Below are 23,884 nucleotides of genomic sequence, written 5' to 3'. Positions count from 1 at the left end.
TGACAGAGTAGCTCAAAATCTACTGTTTTCATTTATGAAAAGTTCAAACTATGTCAATCACAAATTTATGAACACTTTACTCACATTATCTGAATAATCACCAGAGCAGTCTTAAGAGTCTTTTGTATATCTACCCAAGAATCAGTAAACACAAAAGGTTGTTAAACATGCATCTATTACAGAATAGCTATGTCAGCACTTGAGGCAACAAAGCCATAAAACAGAAGAGAGTAGTTCAGGTTTCAGAAGTCATCTAATAATTTGAATGCAGCAAAAATGTATAACCCCTCAAGTCATGAGAATATTTTTATAATCCTATATTTATACTAATCATTACTTAGTGAAAAATAAAGTAGAATTGCCCATTTACATACTTTTGTTTAAGCAAACCCATTTTTCTGTTGAAGATATGTGTACTTATATGATATACTTCTGTATTGTACTTTATATAATCTACTTAATTTCAATTTTAAAATTCAGTTACTTTTTTTTTTCAGCAAAACAAGATTTATTTCTCTTCTAACCAAATTCTTATAAAACCATGTAAGACAGTTCATACAGAGATCATGATTTAGGAAGGTCTTCCTCAGTCTGAGTCTTTAGATCAGCAGAGACTAAAGTATAGGCTTTCAAGACCACATCACTCTGTCATAGGCAGTAGGATCTGTCCTGTTATATTTGATTATACTTATTCTTTTATTGGGTCCATCTTTTTTTTAATTTATTTGTTTTGCTGCATCGTGTGTTAGTTGTGGCACGTGGGATCTTCCGTGTGTCATGTGGAATCTTTTCTTGTGGCACTCGGTCTCTCTAGTTGTGTTGCATAGACTAAGCAGCTGTGGCACACAGGCTTATTTGCTTCCTAGCATGTGGGATTTCAGTTACTGGACCAGGGATCGAACCCACATCCTCTGCATTGCAAAGCAGATTCTTTACCACTAGACCACCAGGAAAGTCCCCTGAGGTACATCTTAAATTTCAAAAATTTAGAAATATCCTTCAGCATTTATTTTTGTCTCTTTCCACACAGTCAAAGGCTTTGGCATAGACAGTAAAGCAGAATTGATGTTTTTCTGAAACTCTCTTGCTTTTTCTATGATCCAGAGAATGTTGGCAATTTGATCTCTGGTTCCTCTACTTTTTCTAAAACCAGCTTGAACATATGGAAGTTCATGGTTCACGTATTGATGAAGACTGGCCTGGAGAATTTTGAGCATTACTTTACTAGTGTGTGAGATGAGTGCAATTGTGTGGTAGTTTGAGCATTCTTTGGCATTCTCTTTCTTTGGGATTGGAACCCTTTGTGTGAATCACAATAAACTGTAGAAAATTCTGAAGGAGATGGGACTACCAGGCCACCTGAACTGCCTCTTGAGAAACCTGTATGCAGGTCAGGAAGCAACAGTTAGAACTGGACATGGACAACAGATTCCACATAGGAAAAGGAGTATATCAAGGCTGTATATTGTCACCCTGCTTATTAACTTATATGCAGAGTACATCATGAGAAATGCTGGCCTGGAGGAAGCACAAGCTGCAATCAAGATTGCTGGGAGAAATATCAATAACCTCAGATATGCAGATGACACCACCCTTATGGCAGAAAGTGAAGAAGAACTAAAGAGCCTCTTGATGAAAGTGAAAGGAGAGTGAGAAAGTTGGCTTAAAGCTCAACATTCAGAAAACTAAGATCATGGCATCCGGTCCTATCACTTCATGGGAAATAGATGGGGAAACAGTGGAAACAGTGTCAGATTTTATTTTTCTGGGCTCCAAAATCACTGCAGATGCTGATTGCAGCCATGAAATTAAAAGACGCTTACTCCTTGGAAGGAAAGTTATGACAACCTAGATAGCATATTAAAAAGCAGAGACATTACTTTGCCAACAAAGGTCCGTCTAGTCAAGGCTGTGGTTTTCCCGTGGTCATGTATGGATGTGAGAGTTGGACTGTGAAGAAAGCTGAGCGCCGAAGAATTGATGGTTTTGAACTGTGGTGCTGGAGAAAACTCTTGAGAGTCCCTTGGACAGCAAGGAGATCCAACCAGTCCATTCTAAAGGAGATCAATCCTGGGTGTTCATTGGAAGGACTTATGCTAAAGCTGAAACTCCAATACTTTGGCCACCTGATGCGAAGAGTTGACTCACTGGAAAAGACTCTGATGCTGGGAGTAATTGGAGGCGGGAGGAGATGGGGACCACAGAGAATGAGATGGCTGGATGGCATCACCAACTCGATGGACATGAGTTTGAGTGAACTCCAGGAGTTGGTGACGGACAGGAAGTCCTGGCGTGCTGTGATTCATGGGGTCACAAAGAGTCAGACACGACTGAGCGACTGAACTGAACTGAACTGATGGTTTTTCCAGTAGTCATGTATGGATGTGAGAGCTCGACTATAAAGAAAGCTGATCGCCGAAGGATTGATGTTTTTGAACTGTGGTATTGGAGAAGACTCTTGAGAGTCCGTTGGACTGCAAGGAGATCCAACCAGTCCATCCTAAAGGAGATGGGTTCTGGGTGTTCATTGGAAGGACTGATGTTGAAGCTGAAACTCCAATCCTTTGGCCACTTGAGGTGAAGAGCTGACTCATTTGAAAAGACCCAGATTCTGTGCATATTTGAGGGCAGGAGGAGAAGGGGACGACAGAGGATGAGATGGTTGGATGACATCACTGACTCAATTGACATGGATTTTAGTAGACTAAGGCAGTTGGTGAGCGACAGGGAGGCCTGGCATGCTGCGGTTCATGGGGTCGCAAAGTGTTGGACACGACTGAGTGACTGAACTGAACTGAACTGGTGTCATCTGCAAATAGAGTTTTACTGCTTCTTTTCCATTCTGGATTCCTTTTATTTCTTTTTCTGCTCTGATTGCTGTGGCCAAAGCTTCCAAAACTATGTTAAATAGTAGTGGTGAGAGTGGGCATCCTTGTCTTGTTCCTGACTTTAGGAGAAATGCTTTCAATTTTTCACCATTGAGGATAATGTTTGCTGTGGGTTTATCATATATGGCTTTTATTATGTTGAGGTGTGTTCCTTCTGTGCCTGCTTTCTGGAGGGTTTTTTATTATAAATTGATGTTGCATTTTATCAAAGGCTTTCTCTGCATTTATTGAGATAATCATATGGTTTTTATCTTTTAATTTGTTAATATGGTGTATCACATTGATTGATTTGCAAATATTGAAGAATCCTTGCATCCCTGGGATAAAGCCACTTGGTCATGATGTATGATCTTTTTAATGTGTTATTGGATTCTGATTGCTAGAATTTTGTTAGGTATGTTTGCACCTAAGTTCATCAGTGATATTAGCTTGTAGTTTTCTTTTTTTGTGGCATCTTTGTTCGGTTTTGGTATTAGGGTGATGGTGGCCTCATAGAATGATTTTGGAAGTTTACCTTCCTCTGCAATTTTCTGGAAGAGTTTGAGTAGGATAGGTATTAGCTCTTCTCTAAATTTTTGGTAAAATTCAGATGTGAAGCCATCTGGTCCTGGGCTTTTGTTTGTTGGAAGATTTCTGATTACAATTTCGATTTCTGTGCTTGTGATGGGTCTGTTAAGATTTTCTATTTCTTCCTGATTCAGTTTTGGAAAGTTATACTTTTCTAAGAATTTGTGCATTTCTTCCCAGTTTTCCATTTTATTGGCATATAGTTGCTGATAGTAGTCTCTTGTGATCCTTTGTATTTCTGTGTTGTCTATTGTGATTTCTCCATTTTCATTTCTAATTTTGTTGATTTGACTCTTCTCCCTTTTTTTCTTGATGAGTCTGGCTAATGGTTTGTCTATTTTATTTTTCTTCTTGAAGAACCAGCTTTTAGCTTTGTTGATTTTGCTATGGTCTCTTTTGTTTCTTTTGCATTTATTTCTGCCCTAATTTTTCTGATTTCTTTCCTTCTACTAACCCTGGGGTTCTTCATTTCTTCCTTTTCTAGTTGCCTTAGGTGTAGAGTTAGGTTATTTATTTGATTTCTCTCCTGTTTCTTGGGGTAGACTTATATTGCTAAGAACCTTCCCCTTAGCACTGCTTTTACAGCGTCCCATAGGTTTTGGGTTGTTGTGTTTTCATTTGCATTCATTTCTATGCATATTTTGATTTCTTTTTTGATTTCTTCTATGACTTGTTGCTTATTCAGAAGTGTGTTGTTTAGCCTCCATATGTTTGTATTTTTCATAGTTTTTTTCCTGTAGTTGGCATCTAGTCTTACCACATTGTGATCAGAAAAGATGCTTGAGATGATTTCAATTTTTTTGAATTTACCAAGGCTAGATTTATGGCCCAAGATGTGATCTCTCCTGGAGAAGGTTCCGTGTGCACTTGAGAAAAAGGTGAAATTCATTGTTTTGGTGTGAAATGTTCTATAGATATCAGTTAGTCTAACTGGTCTACTGTATCATTTAAAGTATGTGTTCCCTTGTTAATTTTCTGTTTAGTTGGTCTATCCATAGGTGTAAGTGGGATATTAAAGTCTCCCACTATTGTTTTATTGTTAATATCCCCTTTCATATTTGTTAGCATTTGCCTTACGTGTTGCTATACTCTTATGTTGAGTGCATATATATTTATAATTGTTATATCTTCTTCTTGGATCGATCCTTTGATCATTATGTAGTGTCCTTCTTTGTCTTTTTCCACGGCCTTTATTTCAAAGTCCATTTTATGTGATATGAGTATTGCTACTCCTGCTTTCTTTTGGTCTCCATTTGTGTAAAATATCTTTTTCCACCCCTTCACTTTCAGTGTGTACGTGTCCCTAGGTTTGAGGTGGGTTTCTTGTAGACAGCATATGGGTCTTGTTTTTGTATCCATTCAGCCTGTCTTTATCTTTTGGTTGGGGCATTCAACCCATTTACATTTAAGGTAAATATTGATAAGTATGATCCCATTGCCATTTACTTTGTTGTTTTGGGTTTGAGTTTATAAACCTTTTCTGTGTTTCCTGTCTAGAGTAGATCCTTTCCATTTGTTGGAGAGCTGGTTTGGTGGTGCTGAATTCTCTGAGCTTTTGCTTGTCTGTAAAGCTTTTGATTTCTCCTTCATATTTGAATGAGATCCTTTCTGGGTACAGTAATCTGGGTTGTAGGTTTTTCTTTTTCATCACTTTAAGTATGTCCTGCCATTCCCTTCTGGCTTGAAGAGTTTCTATTGAAAGATCAACTGTTATCCTTTTGGGGATCCCCTTGTGGGTTAATTGTTGTTTTTTTCCCTTGCTGTTTTTATTATCCTTTGTGTTTGAGCCAGTGCTAACTAACTACAGAGTTTTAATCTGTTGCACCTGTCAATTCCAGAGCAGTTTCCTCTTCTTTATTTATTTTGGTTTCCGCTGTTTGCAAGTCTCTTCAGGATCTAACTTCTGCTCTGACAAGGGGGCGAAGGTGGTCATTTTTTTAGGCTCACTTGTTCAGTTGTGCTGCAGGGAGGGAGGAACACTGCAAACAAATATCACTGGCATGTGTGAGGAGTGCTTATGGTGTCTGGGTCACACTGGGTTTGCCCCCACTCCCGGAGTGTGTGCTTTCCCGGTCTACACTGCTTAGGCTCCAGGTTGCTCTGCCAGGTAACTGTCTAAGGTTGGCCCTGGGTAGCATGCACTTCCCAGATCTACGCCGCTCAGGTTCAGGTTCTCATGCTCAGTTGGGCCTGTGTTTTGTGCACACGTTTTGTGCCCTTCCCAGGTCTGAGCACCTCAGGCAATCAGGTCCTTGGCAAGCACACACTCCCCAGGTGCGGTGCATCTTAGCACCTCCCCGGTCCCAGCCGCTTGGTTTCCTGGGTGCGCAGCGGCATCTCAGGTGTGCTGTGTGTCTCTTCTGGGAAGCTGATCTCTGGCTGCAACTCTCCTGATGGATGTCAATTGTTCAGGATCCCAAGAAGACTTGGTTAGCGACTGAGACCCTGCTCACAGTTTGGTAGGGGAGGCCGTCTCTGGGGCCGAGTTTGCCCCTTTCCTTCCAGCTCTGGCTGGCGCCGCCTGCCTCCCTGCCTCCAGCAGGAGTGGGCCGGTCCGCAGCCGGCTAGCTCTCCTCTGGTAGTCTCTCAGCCCTTTGTTCTGTGAGTGGGCGGGCAATGCTTTAGGTTAGAGCTTTTAGTGGGAAAGTTCTCTCTGTCTCTCTCTTTCCTCTTTGTTTTTATTTTCCCCCTGTCTGGCTATCCCAGGGTTTGGGCTGCTATCTCATGTTAGCTCCCTCAGATTGTCCTCAGGGCATTCAGGCCCGGTCCTGATCCTAAGCAATGCATCCTGCGCCTCCCTGTTCAGCCCCCTCTTGCTGGTGGTGGATGCGAGTGTCTAGGCTACTTCTCCACTGGGAGTTGTGGTTAGATCCGTAATCTGTGGCTTTTATTTATTTATTTTTTCCTCCAGGTTATGTTGCCCTGTGAGATTCCAAAACTCCCCACATATCCACCAGTGAGAGAGTCTTCTGGTGTTTGGAATCTTCTAAGACTCCTTCCCCAGGACAGGTCTCTGTCCCTAACTCTTTTGTCTCTCTTTTTATCTTTTATATTTTGTCCTACCTCCTTTCAAAGACAATGGGCTCCCATTCTCGGTGCCTGGTGTCCTCCACCAGCATTCAGAAGTTGTTTTGTGGTATTTGCTCAGTGTTCAAATGATCTTTCAATGAATTCGTGGGGGAGAAAGTGGTCTCCCTGTCCTATTCCTCTGCCATCTTAGGACCACCCCCCTCAGTTAACCTTTAAAAACATGTAAAATGATTTCATTTTAACTACTCAGAAAAGTTTTAAATATCATACATATTTAAAAGATACATGCACAATTTTGGAAAGAATTATTTTCCATGTAATTTAGATGTATTAAAATCTCTATCTGACAAGAAATATTAGCAATTTTTATTTTAATTTAGAAGACATTTAATAATAGCTAGCTTTCGTCCTAGCTCCTTTGGTAAAGAATCCGCCTGCAATGCAGGAGACCCAGGTTCAATCCCTGGGTTGGGAAGATCCCCTGGAGAAGGGAAAGGCTACCCACGCCAGTATTCTGGCCTGGAGAATTCCATGGACTATACAATCCATGGGGTCACAAAGAGTTGGATGCCACTTTGACTTTCACTCTAAAAATATTTAATGATACTTAAGGCAATGGCACCCCACTCCAGTACTCTTGCCTGGAAAATCCCATGGACGGAGGAGCCTGCTGGGCTGCAGTCCATGGGGTTGCTAAGACTTGGACACTACTGAGGGACTTCACTTCACTTTTCACTTTCACACATTGGAGAAGGAAATGGCAACCCACTCCAGTGTTCTGCCTGGAGAATCCTGGCGACGGGGGAGCCTGGTGGGCTGCCATCTATGGGGTCACACAGGGTCGGACACGACTGAAGTGACTTAGCAGCAGCAATCTAAAATAACTAGTGGAGGTGATAGAATTCTAGTTGAGCTATTTCAAATCCTGAAAGATGATGCTGTGAAAGTACTACACTCAATATGCCAGCAAATTTGGAAAACTCAGTAGTGGCCACAGGACTGGAAAAGGTCAGTTTTCATTCCAATCCCAAAGAAGGGCAATGCCAAAGAATGCTCAAACTACTGCACAGTTGCACTCATCTCACACGCTAGTAAAGTCGTGCTCAAAATTCTCCAAGCCAGGCTTCAGCAATACGTGAACCGTGAACTTCCAGATGTCCAAGCTGGTTTTAGAAAAGGCAGAGGAACCAGAGATCAAATTGCCAACATCTGCTGGATCATGGAAAAAGCAAGAGAGTTCCAGAAAACCCATCTATTTCTGCTTCATTGACTATGCCAAAACCTTTGACTGTGTGGATCACAATAAACTGTGGAAAATTCTGAAAGAGATGGGGATACCAGACTACCTGACCTGCCTCTTGAGAAACCTGTATGCAGGTCAGGAAGCAACAGTTAGAACTGGACATGGAACAACGGACTGGTTCCAGATAGGAAAAGGAGTACGTCAAGGTTGTATATTGTCACCCTGCTTATTTAACTTATATGCAGAGTACATCATTTGGAACGTTGGGCTGGAAGAAGCACAGGCTTGAATCAAGATTGCCGGGAGAAATATCAATAACCTCAGATATGCAGATGACACCACCCTTATGGCAGAAAGTGAAGAGGAACTCAAAAGCCTCTTGATGAAAATGAAAGAGGAGAGTGCCAAGGTTGGGTCGAGGCTCAACATTCAGAAAACTAAGATCATGGCATCTGGTCCCATCACTTCATGGGAAATAGATGGGGAAACAGTGTCAGACTTTATTTTTCTGGACTCCAAAATCACTGCAGATGCTGATTGTAGCCATGAAATGAAAAGACGCTTACTCCTTGGAAGGAAAGTTATGACCAACCTAGATAGTATATTAAAAAGCAGAGACATTACTTTGCCAACAAAGGTCCATCTAGTCAAGGCTATGGTTTTTCCAGTGGTCATGTATGGGTGTGAGAGTTGGAATGTGAGGAAAGCTGATCGCCGAAGAATTGATGCTTTTGAACTGTGGTGCTGGAGAAGACTCTTGAGAGTCCCTTGTACTGCAAGGAGATCCAACCAGTCCATTCTAAAGGAGATCAATCCTGGGTGTTCATTGGAAGTACTGATGCTGAAGCTGAAACTCCAATACGTTGGCCACCTCATGCGAAGAGTTGACTCACTGGAAAAGACTCTGATGCTGGGAGGGATTGGGGGAAGGTGGAGAGGGGGACAACAGAGAATGAGATGGCTTAATGGCATCACCGACTCAATGGACATGAGTTTGAGTGAACTCCGGGAGTTGGTGATGGACAGGGAGGCCTGGCATGCTGTGATTCGTGGTGTCGCAAAGAGTCGGACATGACTGAGCGACTGAACTGTACTGAACTGAATCTAAAATAAGGGCTTCCCTGGTAGCTCAGTGGTGAAAGAATCTACATGTAATGCAGGAGAGATGGGGTTGATCCCTAGGTCACGAAGATCCCTGGAGAAGAAAATGGCAGCCCACTCCAGTATTCTTGCCTGGAAAACTGCATGGACAGAGGAGTCTGATGGGCTACAATGGATGGGGTCACAGAGCAGTCAGACACAATTTATCAGCTTAACAATAACAATCTAAAGTGCAGACTTTTGTATAATACTTTGGTGGATTTTATGAAAATGTGCTAACTGGAAATTTTCTTTTTAAATAATATTTTATACCTGTAAAATACAATGATATGTAATACAAATAAGATATAATTTTATTGAAATTTGAAATATAAAGATTTCTTTTATCATGGATTCATAATTTTTCATTTGTTTAAACTTAAATTTTTTTGTATTTTAAAGGTAAAAAGAGGCCCTTAAAAATTATCCTGATTTTTCTACTCATACTCAATATATGATATAAAATAGCACCAGTTTTATTCTTTATATCTGTTTTCTATAAATGGCTTGTGTTATTAATCTTATTTACACTTTTAGTCCTCTTGTATGCTGAGGTTAATCTGTGTCTCTTAAATTATATTTATATCTTTGAAATTTAAATACAAGTTGATGTTCAAAGAAGTGTATTCTCCTAATTATGCCCAGAGCAAATACCTAAGAGACCCAGTAGAATCGTAAAATACACAAAACATAGGCATCTTTGCAGCATGGCCTCTTAAAAATGGCCTGTTTTGCAATCTAATAAATTGTAAAACTTTATAATAGCAGATCCTCCTACCACACTCATTGTTTAGTTTTTAAACTTCTGTTATTTTAAAATAGAATACATTTATTTCATACCTTTGTTATTTTGCTTTGGATTTCGGGAAGTACTTTCATTTATGCTTTTAGAGTCCCTAAAATAATCTTTTTATGTGAGTAAAAAACTGCTTTTTAAATTGTCACCTTATGTATCTTAGGCTCTTTAGTATAATCTAAAGTTAATACATTTGCTATCGAAAGGTGTTTCAGTTTTGAGATGAAATTTAACTGACTTCTTAACTAAGATATTAGTAATATTTTAATACAGAATATTTCTTTACTATAATTAAGATGTTGTTTTATTTTAAATTAGATATATTCCAAGGATCTATATTTATTTCATAAATCTCTGAATCTAGAAAACTGGACAAGGACAGGAATAGCTGAGAATGAAAGTCAAAAAAATTGGAAGGAGATATTCTAATTTGCTTGTAATTATTTATAGTCAATCTAAAATATAGTCAGGAGCTATATATCATAGTCATTTGTAGACAATTAAGTTATTGCCTTGAAATTTAAATAATGTGGCCTATGTAGATTTATTCATTCAGCAAGTTAATCAATGCTTAAATAATTTTTATATGCTAAAGCACATTGTATATGTCATTAGAGACATATGATAATTATTATAGTTGGAAATAAAAATAATATTTAGACCAGTGGGAGAGGAAAATTGAACTGATACAGGCTTGAGTATCAAAGATAAAAATTATTAAAAACTCTCCTGAATGTTTTTGGCAAATTTTACTGCTTAGAATCAGTAGGTCCATAAAGAGGTGAATAAGTTTGTTCTTCCTACCTCTAGAAGCTCACACTACAGTGGAAGAGATCAACTTTAAACAAATAGTTGCCACTCAGTGCAAGGAATGCTATAGTAAATTATGTGGAAGCTCAAAGAAAGGAAAATATTAAAACTCCTAAACTAGTTGTGGGAAAAATAAAAGCACAGCCTTTAGTTTTGTGTAAAGGAAGAAGGACTATGTATCACAGACAGAGGAGCTGACGGGTACACAGGTACAATGTATTAAGTAAAATAGACCTCTGGGTTCTAGGGGGAGGAAGGTGAGAAGAGAGGGTTAGTGGATTTTAACTCTGTGTATATACCTCTCTCTGGAGAAGGAAATGGCAACCCACTCCAGTATTCTTGCCTGGAGAATCCCATGGACAGAGGAGCCTGGCAGGCTACAGTCCATGGGGTGACAAGAGTTGGACATGACTTAGTGACTAAACCACCACCACTACCATATACCTCTCTTGACTTTGTTGCTTCTCTTCCTCTTCTTCCCTTTCTCCTTCACCTCTCCTCTTCCTTCTTCACCTTGTTATTTCTCCTCCTCATGATCGTATCATTGTCATCCAAGCAATGCCTCAAACTGGTTACACATCTCTTCAACACAGGTGTATCACACAGTGAGTCTTCTGCTGTTGCTGCTGCTAAGTCGCTTCAGTCATGTCCGACTCTGTGCGACCCCATAGATGGCAGCCCGCCAGGCTCCCCTGTCCCTGGGATCCTCCAGGCAAGAACACTGGAGTGGGTTGCCATTTCCTTCTCCAATGCGTGATAGTGAAAAGTGAAAGTGAAGTCGCTCAGTCGTGTCCAACTCTTCACGACCCTGTGGTCTGCAGCCTACCAGGCTCCTCCGTCCATGGGATTTTCCAGGCAAGAGTACTGGAGTGGGGTGACATTGCCTTCCTCACACAGTGAGCCTAGAGTGTGGGAAATAACACTGAGAATCATAAGATGTGAGACCAGAACTTCTGTGAGGCTGGATTTTAACTCTCTTTATTTTAAATATTAGTTGATCGTTGAGGGGATCCTAGAAGCTCTGGTTCTTTGAGAGTCATTTTGTAGCAGAACTGCAGGATTTGTATCAGTCCTATACAATCTAATAATAGTCACTAAATAAATTGGTGAACAAATTAATTCAATTTAGAGATTCCATGTTTCCTTAAAGTATTCCATAGAGGGAGTGGATGCTTGGCTTTAAGTAATAAAGATCCTGTAAATTTCTAAGATTTCTTGCAAATCTCCATTTTTATCCTAAAATATAGATGTTATTTTTACATGCCACATTATGCATTGCTTTTTTAATTTGAAAAATACTGCATATCACTAGGTAAAAATTATATTCAAGAATGCCTATATTCTAACTCATTGTCTACATATCGCTGAAGGGTGTTTATACCCTGAGATTACCACTGCTGTGAAGTTGGTGTAGTGAAAAGAGTAGTCATGTCACACAGTTCCTTTCTTTCTTTTTGAAAATAAATTACAACCATTTTCAACAGTTCTTAGTGAATAGTAGAGAAGTCTCAATTATTTATGATTACTATTAAAACATCATTAAGAATTCTGGGTTAGTCCTACATAGTAGAAAAATTTACACCCGCTACTTTGAAATTTATGAGACATTTAATATATTTTCCCTATTAGTGATTATAATTCATTATTCTGGTAAGTGACCACAAAGTTGTCTTCTCTTCTTCAGAAAAGTACTTAGGGCAACATCTCATGCATTTAAAAACTGGAAATCTAATTTTGGAAAACAAAATTGTTCTACCGATGATAATTTGATTTGAAAATCTGTATTGTGTTGTGGGATTGTTACACATTAATTGTGTATATTTTAAAGTTTTCTTTATCATTTCCTTCCCAAATGTCTGCATGAATCAGTAATCCAGAAGTTTAGAAGTAGTATAAAAATGAGCAGTAATCTGAGCATATCTTATAAAAAAGTCATCATGACCTGACCTCCATGTGTCACAGTTCCCAACAATTATTCACCATGCAACCTACAGTCTAGTCATGCTCTCTCAACTCTTGGCTGGCAGTATACTTCTCCATTCCTCTGTTTTCCCCTTGGTGTGCCCTGCTACAGCAGTCAGAGTGCTGTCTTACCAGTGGTAATTGAAATGGAGATGGTTAAGTTACGGGCAAAAATGCTAACATACTACAGGAAGCAATAATGCTAGGTTAAAATTATAGGTAAGAGCTATAATTAGGTATGAGAAATTGGTAATAGGAAGAAGGTGGTGTTTTTTAATTAGAATTTTGATATGCAGGATGAGATCAATGACCTCTCTAGTTGGAGTCACCAATATAAGGAGGTGAGGAAATAATATATGTTTATCAGGAATAGCAAGTAGTTGGACTAAATTTACATAGAATATAAAAGTGGGAGATAAGCTTGGGAAAGAAGAGTCCAGATTCAAAAGTAAGTATTTAGACTTTATTTTGGTAAAAATAAAACTGAAAGATATATAACAAGTTAGAATTGTCATTATTATTATTCTCCTCTAATAAGTAAGAATATTGATTGGGCCGAGGACAATAAGATACAGCCTTGCTGCTGCTGCTGCTGCTAAGTTGCTTAGTCGTGTCCGACTCTGTGCGACCCCATAGACAGCAGCCCACCACACCTGTCAAAATGCAGTTTATCAGAAAGATAAGTAATGGCTCTTGGCAAGGATGTGGAGAAAAGGGAATGCTTGTGCACTTTTGGTGGGAGTATAAACTCATGCAGCCACTGTAGATAACAATATGGAGGTTTCTCAAAAAATTAAAAATAAAACTACCATATGATTCAGCAAATCCACCTCTGGATATTTATCCAAAGAAAATGAAAACATGAATTCAGAAAGATACATGCACCTCCGTGTTGTTCACTGCAGAATTATTTATGATAGCCAAGACATGGCAGCAGCACAAGTGTTCATCAGTAAATGAATGCATGAAGAATATGTGGTAGGTATGTCAATGGAATATTATTCAGCCATAAAAGGAATGAAGTATTACCATTTGTTACAGTGTGGGTGGCCCTAGAGTGTATTGTGTTAAGTGAAATAAGTCTGCAAAGACAAATGGTGTATGATTTCACTTTTATGTAGAACCTAAAAAGCAAAACAAGCAAACATAAGACAGAAACAAACTCATAGATACAGAAAACAGGCTAGCATTTCAAAGAGCGGAGGGGAGGTTGTGGGAAACGGTTGAAATAAGTCCAGTTATAAAATAAGTCATGGGGATATCATGTACAGCATAAGAAGCAGTCAATAATATTGTAATAACTTTGGAGACATGGTAACCAGATTTGTTTATGGTGATTATTTCATAATGTGTAAAAATATTAGGTCACTGTATTGTACACCTAAAACCAACATAGTATTGTAAGTCAGTTAGACTTCAGTTTAAAAAGAGAATTGTATTTGAGAGATGACAATAAAATAATGACACCAGTATTATGGAAAATCACTTCTTTCAAAAGAATATCATCCTCTACAAGAAGGGAAACAAGATTATTTCCATATTGTTGCCATTATCCAAAATATTTTTAATGCTTTTGGAATTGCATTCAGAACCTATTTGATATTCTTTTAAGTGTTGTTTAGAGTGGTAAATAATTTTATTTCATCACAGATGCACATGTTCGGATTGGCTAATTCACTTTTGAATTATTTTTTATGCAAATTCAAATGTGTTTCTGTTTTCATGCTGTAAATCTTATTTCCTGGAGCTACACAAAAATTTTCGCTAATACTAGTTAACTTTTTAAAATAAATATTTACTTGCCCATGTTCATTTTATATACCTGCTTTTATTAATATTTTATTCTCATATTATAATCTGGGAAAAGATTGAATAAATTTTGAATAATGAAATAATCAGGGTTGAAACTAATACTGATATTTTGTATTAGTATGAATAAATATATATACTAACAGTCATCAGGTTCTTTTCAAACTCAAAGGGTGAAAATATGGAAAAGCAAAATGTCAATATTTTTTGTAATTTCAAGTATATTCCAAATCATTCCAAGAGAAATTTTGTTCGTGGAAATAACACTTTGATAATCTTGTAAATTTTAACTGGAGGTTTTTTAAACATACACAGTGATTAAACAGAATATGTGGACATGGTTTTCTTTTTAAGGAAAAAGAACGATTGAAGCAAGAAAAACGTGATGAGAAAAGATTAAATAAAGAACGTAAACTAGAGCAACGAAGATTAGAATTAGAAATGGCAAAGGAACTAAAGAAGCCTAATGAAGACATGTGCTTAGCAGACCAAAAGGTAATTTATCATGTAAACCATTTCATTAATAAATTAAAATTTTTCTGTGTATTCATCTGATTCCTTTGCCAGAACTGCCGTTATGAAAGCGTTGTGTTTTTAGCTAGAGCAGTGGATTTCCAAGTCTAGGTCATCTGTCTCTCCTGGATGGATACAAGTAAACCTCTCTAGAGCTCTGTGCTAATAATGGCAGTTCTTAATATATAAATGGAGCACCACAAACCTTTTTAATATAAGTAATATACTGCAGAAATCTATAAAAATGATTTGTAGAAATAGGATTTCTGTGTTTCATTTGGTCTTTTCAAGGCATTTAGGAACAGAAAGATCTAACTCCTCCCTCAGGCTTCCATAGATATTTAAATAAATTATGATTTGCAGTATAACCTCTTTCAGTGCTTTAGTGGTGGTTGCTAACTATTGAGTATGTTCATGCCAGGCACAATGCTAAGTGCTTGAAATGAATTTTCTCATTTGGTCCTTACCACAATCCTGTGGAACTGGTATTTTTGCCCATTTACAGATGCGAAAACTTGAAACACAGAGAGGTTAAGGAACTTGCCTGAGATTATACAACTTATAAGTAGCAACTTGGATCAGGCTTCATTTTGTTAAACTCCAGAGCCCATACTCTTTATGACCCTGAAAGCCAAGAAGATCCTGTCAAAGTACCTCAGGTGTATTTTCTCTTCCATCATGCTTCACAGATTTGTGATGTTGCTAAAATACATAGAAGTAGCAACTTGGAAACAGCAGAAGCATAGTAACAGCTGGTATGATTTCACATACAAATGAGTAGAAGTCAATTATGTTTGGCTATAGTTAAGATAGTATTCCTGGGAAATTGTGTCAATGCATATCATGTCTATAATTGTGTCTCAATGATATAATAGTTATACTTGGTCAGTAGCATCTATATTTACTCATATGCCATATGACATACAGATAATGATTATCTCTTATTTTTGCAAGCTCTTTTACAAAGTGCTTAAAGCAAATTTCTAGTGTTGCTATTTAGTTGCTATATCCGACTCCTTTGTGTCCCCGTGGACTGTAGCCAGCCAGGTTCCTCTGTCCATGGTATTTCCTAGGCAAGAATACTGGAGTGGGTTGCCATTTCCTTCTGCAGAGGATCTTTCTGACCCAGGTATCGAACCCATGTTTTCTGCATTGGCAGGCAGATTCTTCACTGCTGAGGCAACAGGAAAGCCCAAACTTCTAGTACCCAAGTGGAAAACTAAATTTATTAATATTTTATTTACTTACCTAGTGTGAATGCTTTTAAAGAAAGATGAAAGTATGCACATGTTGGTAAGTCGTTTCAGACTTTGCAACCTTAGAAACAATAGCCCACCAGGCTCCTGTCCATGGGATTCTCCAGGGAAGAATACTGGAGTGGGTTGCCATGACCTTCTTAAGGAGATCTTCCTGACGCAGGGATTGAATCTGGGTCTCCTGCATTGCAGGCAGATTCTTTACAGTCTGAGTCACCAGGGAAGCCTGTATATAATCTAGTTTTAGTCAACTGGACATTTAAAATTTCCTAAGCACAGAGAGTTGGACACGACTGAGCGACTGAACTGAACTGAACTGAACTGAAGCACAGTATAGGTATAGTGGTTCAGTTCAGTTCAGTTCAGTCGCTCAGTTGTGTCCGACTCTTTGCGACCCCATGAATCACAGCACGCCAGGCTTCCCTGTCCATCACCAACTCCCGGAGTTCACTCAAACTCGTGTCCATCCAGTAGGTGATGCCATCCAGCCATCTCATTCTCTGTCGTCCCCTTCTCCTCCTGCCCCCAATCCCTCCCAGCATGTTTTAATAAGCTCATACTGAGCAATTTTTTTGAATCCTAATAAACTTTATTTTCTTTCTAATCCTTAATGATCTTTTTAAATCCTAAATTATCGTAAATAACCTTTTATTTTCATTTAAGTCCATATGCACCATATAAAATATTTGTAAGTCCATTTAAGACTTGGGCTTCCCTGATAGCTCAGTTGGTAAAGAATCCATCTGCAATGCAGGACACCCCAGTTTGATTCCTGGGTCAGGAAGATCTGCTGGAGAAAGGATAGGCTACCCATTCCAGTATTCTTGAGCTTCCCTTGTAGCTTAGCTGGTAAAGAATCTACCTGCATTGCGGGAGACCTGGGTTCAATCCCTGGATTGGGAAGATCCCCTGGAGAAGGGAAAGGCTACCCACTCCAGTATCCTGGCCTGGAGAATTCGATGGACTGTATAGTCCATGGGGTCGCAAAGAGTCAAACATGACTGAGCCACTTGCACTTTCAATTCACTTTGCACTTTAAGACTTACTTTTGTTGGTTTTGCTTTATAAATTTTTAGAATCATATGGAACTATGCATATCTGATATGATTCAGGAAAAAAGAAGACAGAATTAAATGGTTTTCATATGTAACAAAAGATTTGTATTACGTCAGCAGTTATCCATAGTTTGTGTTTCTACACACTATTAGTGGAAGAAGTCTTTAGTTCATTATTACACCAAGTGCAGAGTAGAAGACACATTTTTGTGTTCAGGGTCCAATTCAGATAAATAGAAATGTTTATAAACCACATTTTTCCCAATCATAACTGAAAGTATATTTATTGAATTATATTCATGGATGAAAATGTTTTTAGATTACTTAATTTTTAAAATGTCCATGAAAGCTGAAAATATAATTTAGTCATTAAAATGTTAATATGTGAGCATATTTGAGAAATAGCAGAAGAAACAGCTCTCTCATTTTGATACTGAATCAGTGTTTCACTATATACAGGAAACCTCAAGACTGACAGTTGCACTCTGACTGGCTTCTTGACAGGGTCATAGGTTCTTGTCATGTGGACTTAGTAATTTATCTACATTCATTAGCCAAAGATGGTACCTCTCTCTCCAACCATAGAAGCCACAGATGTGTACAGTTAGTTCCTGAGCTCCCCAAAAGTGTGAATTATAAATCAGTCTACATCATTAGAAGAAAGTGTTGCACGTGCCCTACTGAGTTGGTCCATGGTAAAGTAATCATGAGATACTTATTTCTTCCGTTCCGTTCCATCACTCAGTCGTGTCTGACTCTATGTGACCCCGTGGACTGTAGCCTACCAGGCTTCTCCGTCCATGGGATTCTCCAGGCAAGAATACTGGAGTGGGTTACCGTTTCCTTCTCCAGGAGATCTTCCCGACCCAGGGATCGAACCCAGGTCTCCCGCATTGGAGGCAGACGCTTTGACCTCTGAGCCACCAGGGAAGCCCCACTTATTTCTTATGTTATCTAATTTTTTCTCCAGTTATGTAACCTGTGTTTTGTCAATATGTAAATTAAAATTAGTGTTCTCTTTTGTAGAGATCTAAGGTCATGTTGATTTCAACCAAAATTTATTAATGGTTACTTGTGTTCAGGATTTTATGATTAGGTAAAGAATCTACCTGCAGTGCGGGAGACCTGGATTCAGTCCCTGGGTTGGGAAGATCCCCTGGAGAAGGGAAAGGCTACCCACTCCAGCATTCTGACCTGGAGAATTCCATGGACTATGTAGTCTACGAGGTCTCAAAGAGTTGGACACGACTAAGTGACTTTCGCTTTCACCAGAGGGTTATAGAAATGCCCTCACAGAATTTACAATCTAGAGGGAAAAACCATTGGTAGAAGGCAAGAGAAAAATAACAACTTACCTTACTTCAGAAGGTATAAAATCATGGCTTTTAAAATTATTTTTTCTTTCTTTTCTTTTATTTTCAGCCTTTGCCAGAGTTGCCTCGTATTCCAGGACTTGTTCTCTCTGGAAGTACATTTTCAGACTGTCTCATGGTGGTGCAGTTCTTACGAAACTTTGGTAAAGTTTTGGGCTTTGATGTGAATATTGATGTTCCAAACCTGAGTGTTCTTCAAGAGGGATTGCTAAATATAGGGGACAGCATGGGTGAAGTACAAGACTTGCTTGTGAGGCTCCTCTCAGCTGCTGTATGTGATCCAGGTCTAATTACAGGATACAAGGTAAAAAGAAACAAAATACATCTTTTTAATTTGTACTATCAGTGCGTTAATAGCTGGCTTTAGCATGTTAGCAGAAGATTGTATAGACTTAGTCAATTTTTTCTACATAGCCTCTCATGAAGTTAAAGGTAGATTTGCTTCAGTTACAGTTGGTACAGACTTAGAAAAACCTGGTTCATAAAGCCTAAGGAATGTAAATCATTCCCAAATTACTTTTATTTTCCTTTAACTTTTGCAAAAAACAAACTTATTTAAGGAATTCCCAAGTAATATTTAGCAAAAGAGAAAATTCTAAATTTGTAAAGAAGTTAGAACTTACGTGTGTCCTCTGAAAGTATACTGTGTTCTCTTTCAAATCGCTGTGAATAACTGAGGCTAATCAAGGCCCCTGTAGAATAGCATGTTAAGACTCTATATTGCTATGTGGATACTCAATAAGTTCAAATTTATCTTAATTCCAACTAAGATACACATTTCAGTCAGTTTTACTCTAGATAATATTGTAGAGAGAGAAGTTTCCAGATATACCTGTCACATTTTCCTCCATCTCCCTATTCATTCAACATACCAGGCAATAAAATCCATGACACTGTAGAACCAGAAAACACAGTAATAGTACTCTTCAACCCCTCCCCCACCACTACTGATGGATATAGCCTGTAAAACCTTCAGATAGTTTCTGTAGTCAAAAAAAGTATGATTTTTTTAACCACAAATTTACAAACTCTTCTCCACACCTAACTTTTAGCCAAGTTTGAAGAAGGAATGGAAAAATTACAAGTACTTGAAAGCTTGTCCGATCATCCGTTGACTGTTTTTATCTCCATTTCATCAAAAATGTGAATAAAGCCCTTGTCAGTAATATCTAAGTCATATAATACCAATATTCAAAAGTCTTACTGTTTATATTTTATGAGTCAGTATCAGTCCTTATACTGATAAAAATGCCAAACTTTTATAGGCCAAAACAGCTCTTGGAGAACATTTGCTGAATGTTGGTGTGAATCGAGACAATGTTTCCGAGATTTTGCAGATTTTTATGGAAGCACACTGTGGACAGACTGACCTTACTGAAAGCCTGAAGACTAAAGCTTTTCAGGCTCACACTCCAGCACAGAAAGCCTCAGTTCTGGCTTTCCTGATCAATGAACTGGCATGCAGCAAGAGTGTGGTGAGGTAAGCACATGTCATGTCCGGACTTTTCTGGTGATTATTTTCTGTTTTAAATTTGTCTAGTCACAAAGTAATACAAATTGCTTATAGAAAATTTGAAAGTAACAGACTACCACAAAGAAAAAAATTAAAATTACACTAACCTCACCATTCAGAGATGACAAATGGTATTTTAATGTATTTCTTTCCAGCCTGTTAAAAAGAAAATCTGAATCACACTGTGTATAGTCCTTGTAACACTTCTTGTTTATTTGGCAATTTTGTTATTTATTTGTATACTGAAATGTGAACAGTTTTTTGTTGCTATGACTCTAGAATCCAGTACTGTTGTAAGAACTCAGAATTTTTCTTTTATCTTTGGTGGCAGATGACCTCATTTTTTGCTAGAAGCCATTTGTAGAATTATCCACCTACTTTTTATCAAGTGCTGATACAATCTTAATATTATTTATTTATTGCATGTCACTTTGCACTTTTAAAAAAGTACTTAATCTCATTTAAGAGTCAAAGTAAGTTCTCCAGTATAATATTTGAAGATTTGTTGAACAAATTCCTCGTTCATCTTGTTCTTGCTATTCATTATTTTACAGATTTTAATTATGTTACTTTTATTCCTTTACCTTTCTAGGGAAAGAATCAATCCAGATATTTCAGAGCCATGTGTTTCTACAATTGCTGAACGTTTTAAGTTTTCTGTACATCTCTTAGCTATGTATTAATATAATTTTTGATTTGTTTTTGCTATTCATGGCAATCATCATTTGTACTTACCAAAAATCTGCATCGTTTTATTTACCAAATTAATGTATTGCATTATGTATTAATTTATGTCTTCTAATAAACTTTTGCATTGGCAGTGAAATCGACAAGAACATTGATTATATGTCAAACTTAAGGAGAGATAAATGGGTGGTAGAAGGTAAACTCCGCAAGTAAGTCCTATTTTATTAAAACTAATATACTGTTTTCCTCCTTCACAAATTTCTAAATAAAGCATACTAAGTGCAAAGATGGAATTTAAACTTTATTTTGTCTAAAAATTAGAAAAGGCAAAGTTTAATTAAGCTGAGATATAAAATTAATAAAACTCAATCAGAGTTTTCAGTGGACAAAAGATATAATGAGATTCATTGAATTCACATCTTTCAAACTTAAAAGAAAGTCAGTTTATCTTTCTTTCAAAGAAGTCAAGCAGTCATATATTCAAAGATTGTTGTTTCTATCAGGTTACTTTTGTCATAAATAGAAGCTGTTTGGAGCTACCACATTTTTCCTTAATTGCTTTCTAATTACAGTTTGCTTTACAGAGAGTCTAATATATCCAAATATATTCAGCATTAAAACTCAATTAGCTTCCTGCCAGGAAATATAATGCTGAACTTATTCAACTCCTATGTTAAGAGGATAGTTTCTTTGCAATGACTTGAATTGAAATTTACTCAGTTGGATAGTATAGGATCAAGAACTATCACTTGGCCATTCCTGAGTTAATCTCAGTTTTCTGTGTTTTTAAAAAAATGTATTCTAATTTCGAAGAGATAGTATAATTCTTAAAAGTTACCATATTTTATAATTTCTGTGAACATATTTCTTCTAATTTTTATTGTCATTGTTATATTAGTTACTTTGAGAGAAATACAACACACTTAAAACTCATAGTATGATATTTAAAAAGTACAGAGGCCTTTTCTTCCATATTATCATTTTTTTTTTCATATTTAAAGGCTCAGAATCATTCATGCTAAGAAAACAGGCAAAAGAGACACTTCAGGTGGAATTGATCTTGGAGAAGAACAGCATCCATTGGGCACACCCACTCCAGGACGCAAAAGGAGAAGAAAGGGAGGAGACAGTGACTATGATGATGATGAGGACGATGATAGTGATGACCAAGCTGATGAAGATGATGAAGATGAAGAAGATAAAGAAGACAAAAAGGGAAAGAAGACTGAGATCTGTGAAGATGAGGTAATCCAATTTAGACTTGACTAATGCTGTATGAAATATTGAAAATAATACAGAATTTGAAGTCAAAGAGATTTGGGTTTGAATTCCATTGTGACACTCAGCACAGTTTATTCATCTGAAAACTGAATATTATAATATTCACCTCAAGGTTTTTTGTGATGCTTAGGTAAATATTGAGTAGAACCTCTATGCATAGAAGGTACTTGTGTTGAATAAAAGTTAAATTTTTCTGTTTGTATAACAACTTGAGAGTTCTCCAAAAACTATTCATATTCTTAATTTTAGGTATTTTTTAAATTCTATGAACATGGTGCTGCTGCTTTATTTTGTACAATTCTTAATGCCTTCAAAGTGTTGTCAGGTGTAGTAAAACTGATACATTTCTCAGATCCTAGTTTATTGAGTACATGGCTCTAGCACTTTTTTTAACTTTTATTGAAGTATAGTTGATTTACAATGTTGTGTTAGTTTCAGGTATATGGCAAAATGAATCAGTTATACATATACATATATCCACACATTTTTAATATTCTTTTTCTATATAGGCCATTATAGAGTATTGAGTAGAGTTCATTATGCTATTCAGCAGGTTCTTATTAGTCATCTGTTGTAGTGTGTTTATGTCAATCCCAGTCTCCCTCTTTATCTCTCCTTCTTCCCCTTATCCCCTAGTAACCATACATTTGTTTTCTGCATCGACTCTACTTTTTTTTTTAAGATTCTTTTCTCCATGTAGACCATAATCAACGATGAACAAAGCACTGAAACTCTTCTTTCAATTTACAGTTTCACAAAGAAAGACTTACAATAAGAAAAAATAATGTGTTAAATGTTGACTGCTTTGCTAGCAGTATTTACAGTGTATTAGGTAGGTACAAAAGAAGGACATTGAATCTTTCTGAGAAATAAATTATCACAAAGGCTTTCTGAACTCATTAGCTGAGGCTACAAGCTGGGCTGAATGTTAACCTACAGAGAATCCAGGAATTCATGAAAAATCTTCCAAGCAGAGAGAATAGCATGAGTAAGGACTCAGAAGCCTTGAAACCATAATGTGCTTTATAGGCCCTATAAGTGCTTCAGTAATACTAGACAGCCTCATTTACAACTGTGAACTAGGATTTTATAGTTTTATGGTGATAAGCCATTGAAGGGTTATAAGTGATGGAATGACCTGGTCAGACTTGATTTTTCAGTGGCTCACTATGTCAACTCTGTGGAAAATAGAAATAGATTTGGCTAGAGCAAGATCAGAAGTGGGAAGATCAGTCAGGAGATACTGCTGTGGTTTAGGTGAATTGTGATGGGTCTGAAAATAGACCAATGGAAGGAAAAGACTCAATAAATATTGAGGAAAAATGAATAGTCTTTGAAGATGGATTGTGTAGGTTGATGGAGGGAGAGATAGGATTGATTCCAGCTTTCTGGTAGGAGACTACCTGCTTTTGTTGCCACTGCCTGATCTAAAGAATTCGGGAGGGACTTCCCTGGTGGCACAATGGATGAGAATCCATGTGCAAATGCAGGGGACATGGGTTCCATCCCTGGTCCAGGAAGATTCCACATGTTGCAGAGCAACTAAGCCCGTGTGCCACAACTACTGAGCCCACGTGCTGCAATTACTGAAACCCCTGTGCCTAGATCTTGTGCTGTGCACCAAGAGAAAACACTACAATGAGAAGCCTGTGTACCACAATGAAAAACAACCCCCACTCCCCGCAACTAGCGGAAGCCCACACAAAGCAATGAAGACCCAGTGCAGCCAAAAGTAAATAAATAATGCTTTAAGCAAAACAAAAGATTGCACTGGCTATATAAGAATCAAGAAGGAGCATAGTAAATAGATGACAGCTGAGTAAGGGAATATAGAACAAATATCTGAAGTTAGGAAATGATACTAAGGTTTTATTTTGAACATGTTGAATTTGAGGTGGCTGAGCAGTTTAGCAGTCAGTTGGATTTAAAAACTCAAAGATTGGAGAAGAGTTCGGTCTTGA

At 37.7% G+C, this 23,884-nt stretch overlaps 1 protein-coding gene across 19 annotated transcripts in view; it reads left to right on the top strand.

The window, feature by feature from the left end:
- Positions 1–23,884, top strand: part of BAZ2B (bromodomain adjacent to zinc finger domain 2B) — a 418,491-nt gene that overhangs the window by 349,409 nt on the left and 45,198 nt on the right. For all 19 annotated transcript variants that reach the window (XM_055397431.2, XM_055397444.2, XM_055397442.2 and 16 more), the window contains 5 exons: positions 14,600–14,740; positions 18,492–18,746; positions 19,708–19,922; positions 20,777–20,851; positions 21,644–21,887. In XM_055397431.2, coding sequence (XP_055253406.1) covers positions 14,600–14,740; positions 18,492–18,746; positions 19,708–19,922; positions 20,777–20,851; positions 21,644–21,887 — 930 coding nt within the window. The remainder of the gene's footprint in view (positions 1–14,599; positions 14,741–18,491; positions 18,747–19,707; positions 19,923–20,776; positions 20,852–21,643; positions 21,888–23,884) is intronic.

This window comes from Moschus berezovskii, chromosome 2, assembly GCF_049115385.1.
Source record: "Moschus berezovskii isolate FMDL1 chromosome 2, NW_MosBer_1.0, whole genome shotgun sequence".
NCBI classification, from domain to species: domain Eukaryota; kingdom Metazoa; phylum Chordata; class Mammalia; order Artiodactyla; family Moschidae; genus Moschus; species Moschus berezovskii.
Note: the sequence above shows the minus strand (reverse complement) of the source record. Positions and strands in the feature narration are given on the sequence as shown.